This window comes from Temnothorax curvispinosus, unplaced genomic scaffold, assembly GCF_003070985.1.
Source record: "Temnothorax curvispinosus isolate PA1 unplaced genomic scaffold, ASM307098v1 QBEX01007284.1, whole genome shotgun sequence".
Lineage (NCBI taxonomy): Eukaryota > Metazoa > Arthropoda > Insecta > Hymenoptera > Formicidae > Temnothorax > Temnothorax curvispinosus.
In genome coordinates this window covers 3,984-11,866 of record NW_020217064.1, presented here as the reverse complement: position 1 = coordinate 11,866, position 7,883 = coordinate 3,984, and the positions used below count along the sequence as shown (strand labels likewise).

The window sequence follows — 7,883 nt, the reverse complement described above, 5'->3', positions numbered from 1 at the left end:
GCCCGCACTAGCGCACTGCAGCCCAAAAACGGAGGACTTGAGAGGGGGGACGCCCCGACGGTCGAGGAACGGGGTCACCACCGGGATACCGCCACCGGTCGACGAACCATGGCCCGTCCAGCCTGGCCATCGAACAACCGGGTGATGAGTCGCGGCCTGGACAGCCGGTCTCACGTAGGCGGAATTTAAAACTACCGCCGGCGGATGGAAGCAGATGCAAGGGGCGCCCTCGCAAGGCGCGGTGATCGCCTAGAGGGATCGCTAACGTGCCAGGGCGCAGCACCGACCGGGCTAGGGATACCGGCGCGCGCGGGCCCAGCGTGGTCCCGCCGGGCCGAGGGAACGGCACTGTCGTGCGAGCCGCCATCGAGGTACCATCCAGCCCTGCGAGCCGAACGTAGCTGGAATAATACCGAGTACTATACCGCGGGAGGGCCCGTACGGGAAAGTGATCGCGAGTGCCCGTCTCGGGGATTCAAACGAGCGGTCGCCGACAATCAGCGTGCGTGTAATTTTGTTGCGTGTAATTTCGTTGCGTGTAATTTTTCTAATCGTCGTTTGTTTAACCGTGCCGTATTGTAGCGAATCGCGTTGGGAAAACGGTCCGCGTTGATGATTGTGCGTGGCGAGATGAGCTCTTCGTGAGCATCACGTGATCGCGCCGTGGCGCCGGGTCATTCGGAACTCGCGTAATCGGGAGATTCGCGGAGGTTGCTCTCGCGCGTGCGAGAGTCTCGTGACTGCCGTTTCTGGTTAAGTTCGCGCTAATTGTAAGTGGATGTTATCGTTTCTGGTTAAGTTTGTGCTAATTGTAAGTGGATGTTCGTGCATTTCATCGGGATTAATGGCTCACGGTTGTGCCGCGTACTGGTGAGTCCATTCGTGCATCTCGTTGTGAATAATGATTCACAGTTCTGTAGCGGTAAATTGTAAGTAAATTGCGTTAGTCGTAAAAGCGGGACTTCGTGCGTTGTTGTGAGTAAATGTTTTCAAGTATGTCGCGTTTGACCGTCCGGGTAGAATTCGCTGCGATTTCTGTCGGGGAATAGTCTTGTACGAATTCGACCGGGATTGCTGTGCAGTTCGACGACGGAATGAGTATCGCGCTCGTGGGGTGACACGTAGCGCGTACTCGGATTCTGCTTGTTCGCCGTGGGACACGTTCACCTCCGTCCACATGCTGTCGATTTTACTTAATCTAAATATATTTGCCTGTTTATTGTTAACCTGGTTAATTGCGCTACGCTCTTATACAATACATACGCAAAGATACATAAACATTTATAAGACCTTTCATCTTAGTGGTCAAATAAGCCAAGGAATATCTCCTTCAAGTTTGTCTACTTTATACTTAGGAAACACCTTGTATAATGTTTATTGTTTTCTCGTAAAAACATTTTTTAAAAAAATGTATATCTATTATAGCTTTAACATATTGTTAGTGAGTGAGTGTTGGGGTAGCTCTCAAAAGGGTTAGTTGATCGGAAATACCGTGAGACTTTGTTCTCGAAAGATTTTTATTACTTTCTCCTTAAGGGGATCCTGCAGCTGTATGATTTACCGACATTATCGTTTTTCGATGGATCTTTTAATTGGTTTTATAGAATTGCAAAAATTTTTTACAGAATTAAAGTACGCACAAAAATCTAGGGTAACAAACGCGATTTTATATCAAAAACATCAAAAAATTAAAAATATTATTTATTTGAGCACATACACAGCTGTCACCTGACGACATTATTTGCTTAAAACAAAAATTCTGCAGTTTATGCATACATAATGTTTATCATCTGCCCTTGGAAAAACATGTAGGAATAATATCGTGCAAGTAGAAGTAAGATTCAATGCGTACAAAAAAAGATCCATCGAAAAATTATTTTAGTAATGCAAATACGGATGCAGAATGACAAGAAGAGCAGCAACAGTAGTTGCCGGATCTTGCGAGAGATGGCGAGCAATCGAAAAAAGGACAGATGTCATTTTGTTAGACAAAGACAGATATAGGGAAAACAAAATTAGAAAGGTTGACATTATCGACATCGAGGAAGTTCGCCTATCACTGCAGGATCCCCTTTAACGCTAATCGGGCGACCTTCTACAATGGCTACCGTCCAACGACTAACTGCTGCCTCCTTCGTCCTTTCTTACGCGCGCTGCGCTATCCGCTCGTTTCCCGCTCGCGTAGCCTCCCATCTCTCGGCTCAATCCAAACTTCCTAGCGCTCAACATCCTGCCCGCCTTGAAAGGCTCGGCTTTCAACAGTATTACTACAATCATGCTCAAGAATATAAAACTATGTCACGTTTTGACTGTTATTGTTCGTCCGTTTTTTAGTCAATGCATTTAAGTAATTTACCAGGGATTTGGACAAGTCGTGTGAAGGATATTATTATTATATTTATTATTCGGGACCGAAAAGATATCTGAGTTTATACGTTTGGTAACGAGGATCAGTTTTATCTATTTAATTATAATTAGGATAATCAACGTCGAAATCGACAGGAATAGGTTTAAATAGAGGTGCGTTTTCTAGTTGTTGCAATTGTTGGAGGAAGGGGAGAGGATCTTGATTAGAAATGACTGCTTGTTTGATCTGGAATCTGATTCGTTTAATTTGAACGCGCCTACCTCCTTTTTTCGTCATTCAGCCGCGTTCACGAAAATGAATTTTAAGCTTGCCACACTTTTTGGCAGCGCTCTAAAACCAATCCGCCACACCCTCTGCTCGCCACACTCTTCGTCAGCGCTCAGATCGTCAGCGTAGAGGTCAAATTCACTTTCGGGAATTTATCGAGATTATTGTCTTTTCTGGAAACCAACCCTGTAATCGCCATGCTTTCGGCAGCAAAAGTACCGGATCGCCACACTCTTCGTCAGCGCCCCAGCACAGATCGCCACGCTTTGTCAGCGACAACCGCGAGTCGAATCTTAGAATTGATCGATTATTAATTAAGAATACGAGATGAGATTCCAGATTTTCAAACTTGTTCCTTTTCAAACTTATCTTACCTTTATTCTAAAAGTCTCAGTACAACTTGAAGCGCGGTCTTATAAGGTATGAGAGTACAGGGACTAAGTCCCAAGATCGAGCGCGAATGCTCGGATTTAGAAGTACAATCGAATATAGGATTTAGGAATGGTTGAGCAATTGAAGTGCTAGAGCCGAAGGAATGGCTAAGCAATTGGAATGCTAGAGCCGAAGGAGTATGTGGCTGAGCAATTGAAATGCTAGAGCCAAAAGGACTTGTGTAAGGAACCGGAGCTCAGAACTATCTGACTGTTTTTCCGCCCTATTTATACCCGAAAAAGACCGGAATCTCCCGTGTGACATTCCCGCCTTTTTCCTACGCGTCTTAAAGGGGGAGGTATTTTAGAAGCTTCTAGAACATTCTAGAAACGTAGTTTTGGGCCCCATCTGACCCGCAGCCTTCCAAGGGTCGTCCGATAAGATAAACATTTACTGGAAACTGAGCGTACCCTCGGAACTCCGAGGCTAGCGTGCGTCGTCTAAGCGTTCGAATTTTCAACGTGTCGTCCGAAATTTAGTATAAAATTTCCGTACGTAACAACTAATACACTGGTAAGATACGAGACTTACAATATAAATAGTACGCTCATATAATAAAAAACAATGTTACAAGGATAAGAATACTAATAATACAAAGTTTATCTACGGTAAAGAAACAAAGTTATGCTTATTCATCTAACGGTAATATGCAAATTTTTTGTATAACACGTTGGGTTAATCCTAACTGGGTTCTTATCTCTACTGTTCTAATTAATCCATCAGATCCTCTAAAAACCTGATACGACCTAATCTCCATTGTAGCGGAGGCGCATTATCATCGCGCAGCAACACAAGAGCGCCTATCTTGAGGTGAGGATTGGGCAGTGTTTCTTTCCATTTTTGTCGAGACTGAAGCTGGGTAACATATTCTCGCATCCAACGTTTCCAGAATCCTTGCACGAAACTGGATAATAATTGAAATCGTGATAAACGGTTTAACGGAACCTCATCAAGATCGGGCTCTGGTATCGCGGTTAGCGGGGCTCCTACCAAAAAATGCCCGGGCTTAAGCGCCGTCAAATCCGAAGGGTCCGCTGATACGGGTGTAAGTGGCCTCGAATTCAGTATTGCTTCTATTTGCGCGAATACCGTGGTCAACTCCTCGAATGTCAAACTTGTTGGCCTAATCACCGCCTTTAAATGAGATTTTGCCGATTTTACCGCAGCTTCCCACAATTCTCCGACGTGAGGCGAGTAAGGTGGGATAAATGTCCATTCAATCATTTGTTCGGCAGTAAACTCTAGAATTTTACTCTTTACAGACTCACTTTGCAAAAATTTTGCGAGATTGTTTAGCTCGTTCTTTGCTCCTACGAAATTTCTACCGTTGTCTGAATAGAGATGACAACTATTACCGCATCGCGCTATAAATCGTTTTAAAGTGTTAAGAAATGCAGCTGTGGACAAATCTGATACGACTTCAAGATGTGTAGCCTTAGTGGCCATATACACAAATACAGCTAAATAAGCCTTGCTTTTTTTGTTACGCGAGATTTTAATAGTAAATGAGCCGGCATAATCAATCCCCGTATGAGCAAACGGACGCCCCGGATTTACTCTCGCCGCAGGTAAATTACCCATAATTTAATTTAAACTCGGTGGCGCTTTACGAAAGCATAGTATACATTTCCGCAGTGTTCGAGGAATCTCGTTTCTCGCAGATACAATCCAGTAGGTTTTTATAATTATCGCGCTTAAAGTATTGGTACCTGCGTGCAAATTTTTATAGTACATTTCTCTGATGAGTAGAGTGGAAAAGGGATGTTTTGATGGAAGGATAATGGGAAATCGCTGATCATAACTAAGTGCTGCGTTCATCAGCCGTCCACGCACTCGAAATACTCCCCTTTCGTCCACGAATGGATTCAGAGACAGGATGCGGCTGTTCCGAGAAACCTTCCCCTTGTTACCTTTGTCCCAAATTTCTTGAGCGAATGCTTGTCGTTGTGCCATCTTGACTAGCGCAGTGTTAGCTGCTGTCAACTCTTCCACCTTTAAAGATCCAATGCGGCGTTGCGATGCCTGCTTACGACAGTTTTCTACGAATCTATAGCAATAAGCAACTATCCGCCGTAACTTAGATAACGATGAGAACCTTTCCAACAAATTATATTCATCCTCTTGAACCGTTACAAGGACAGTTCCGCGCGATTTCTCTTGCAATTCTTCGGGGATTTCTTTAATGATATCATTAGGCCATTGATCCGAGCTTGCTCTTAGCCAGGGAGATCCTGACCACCACATTTCCGATTTTGGCAATTCTCGAGGATCTATACCCCGCGAAATTATGTCTGCCGGGTTTGATTTTGTACGCACGTGTCGCCATTCATCTTGCCGTGTCAGCCTTTGTATATTTGATACACGATTTGCTACAATGACCTTGTACTTAGCTGGGTCACCTCGAATTCAGTGGATGACGATGCTCGAATTGGTCCAATAAATGTATTTGTGGATTTGAAGTGTAAGAGCCTTCTTTATTTTACAAGCGAGTTTTGCTAACAGTACTGCACTACATAATTCCAACCTTGGTATGGAAAGGATCTTCAGTGGAGCTATGCGCGACTTTGAAGTTAACAGTCTTGCTGTTCTGTTCCCTTTTGCATCAATCGAACATAAATAAATGCACGCGCCATAAGCTGACTGAGACGCATCACAAAATCCGTGCATCTCTATGTGTACTGCTTCCCTTGTTACTACCTGCCGTGGTATTTTAATTTCTTCCATTGCTTCGAGTCTCTCCTTATAAGAATTCCACTCAAGCATTAATTCGACAGGTATCTTGTCATCCCAATCGATGCTCAATTTCCACAATCTTCGCATAAATAGCTTAGCCTTCACTACTACAGGTCCGATAAGGCCCATCGGATCATAGATTTGTGCGATAACGTAAAAGATACTACGTTTAGACTTACAAGGTCCAGCAGGTATAGCCACCTTGAATATGAATGTATCTTCTTGGGAGTTTCAACGAATTCCTAGCGTCTTTGTCTCCTCTCTTGAAGTAAGAGAAACTTCCGTTTCCGAGCTTGGTAGTAGCTCCGATGCGTTGGAGTGCCATTTTTGCAATTCCATCCCTGCCGATGCTAGAATCTGTATCACTTCCTGCTTTCGTCGTTGTAATCGTTGCACTGACTTACTTCCAATCCCCCAGTCATCCATATAAAAGTCATCTTCGATTGACCTTGCAGCATCTGGATATACCTTGGCGTTGTCGATTGCTAATTGTTTAAGACATCTTTTTGCTTGATATGCAGCTGACGCTGTCCCATAAGTCACCGTTGTTAGCTCGTACGTGCGGATTGGAGCCTGAATGTTTTCTCTCCAAAGAATCCTCAGCAATGCTCTATCTCTCCTTGCGATCTTAATCTGCCGGAACATTTTGACTATATCTGCCGTTAAGACATAATCGTCCTGGCGCAACCGTAGCACGTGGTTTGAAAGCTCTGGTTTTGTCTCGGGTCCCACCATCAGCAAATTATTTAATGAAATTCCCGAGGACGTTCGGCAAGATGCGTTAAATACTACTCTGAGTTTAGTTGTATCACTTTCTTCGCGTGTAACTCCATGGTGAGGCAAATAATTTACAACGTCTGGGTCCTCTTGATTCTCAGGAACTAACTCCATATGACCCATACTCTCATATTCCTGTAGGAAACTCAAATATCTTTGATGTAATATCGGATCCTTCGCAAATCTACGCTCCATGGATTTTAAGCTCTTCATTGCGTTATGCTCACCCAAGCTCTTGATCTCGCCCTTTAATGGCAGAGATACCACGAATCTCCCGTTTTCATTCCGATAGGTAGTTGACTCAAAGTGCTTCTCACAGGCCACCTCTTCAAGCGTCAGATTTCTCTCTAGCTCACATCGCTCGATTTCCCAAAATCTTTCTAGTTGCTCATTTAGATCTCCATTGGTTATTGTGCAGCAAATTCTACTAGTTGGGGTTGTTCCTATAGGCATAAGTTTCCCTCCTAATATCCATCCTAGGCTGGTTTTCTGAAACACCGGCTGTTCGTCGCTAAGTTGAATTCTTTCTTGCTGTAGAATGCTCCAAAACACCGATGCGCCAAGTAACATATCCACCTTTTGAGGCACGTTGAACGTTGGATCAGCCAATTATGAAAAGAAAATAGATTCAGGGATTTGTAATTGGGATGCCTCTACTCGATTTCCTGGAATTCTGCTAGTAATCTGATCAATCACTGTAAAGGTTAAAGACTCTGAATACTTGGGCAATTTTGATTTGACAGTCGCAGTTACCATTTCAGTTGTAAGAGTGGTATTTCCACGAAATCCGGTTACTCTACCTTCAACTTTCCTTGGCTTTAAGTCTAATTTGTTAAGCAGATCGGAAGTTATGAAGTTAAGAGTTGCAGCGTTATCTAATAAAGCACGAGCATTGTGCAACTTGCCATTCCTGTCAACAATATGCGCACCCATGCGGTAGATAACAAGATTTCGGGGCTTGTGCTCTTAGAGGCACACGTTACTACAGAGTTTGCTGCTGGTACACTTTTAATTTTCTCTATTTTTTTCTCAGCTCCCTTTTCACTTTCGCTTTTACTCGCATTATCACTAGTGTTATAATGTAGCAATAAATGGTGTTTTTTGTTACAATACCTACATGTATCAGACCTACACTCTCGAACCAAGTGACCTGAATGCAAACAATTCAAACAAAGTTTCAATTTACGCGCTTCATCTACTCTCGACTGAACGGATAAGCTCTTAAACGTATCACACATGTAGACTTTGTGATTTTTCTTGCATACCGGACAAGTTAATTTAGAATCGTTTGTGACATGCGCTACAC

At 43.6% G+C, this 7,883-nt stretch overlaps 1 protein-coding gene across 1 annotated transcript; it reads right to left on the bottom strand.

Annotated features, from left to right (window-relative positions):
* Positions 1-3,778: 3,778 nt before the first annotated feature.
* On the bottom strand, positions 3,779-7,487 carry LOC112456855 (the record flags this gene model as incomplete). The annotated part of the gene is made up of 5 exons (XM_025019615.1): positions 3,779-4,398; positions 4,777-5,411; positions 5,592-6,001; positions 6,080-7,153; positions 7,235-7,487. Coding segments are annotated over 5 exons (2,992 nt in total), but the record flags the coding sequence as incomplete, so codon positions are not given.
* Between the last annotated feature and the right edge of the window lie 396 nt (positions 7,488-7,883).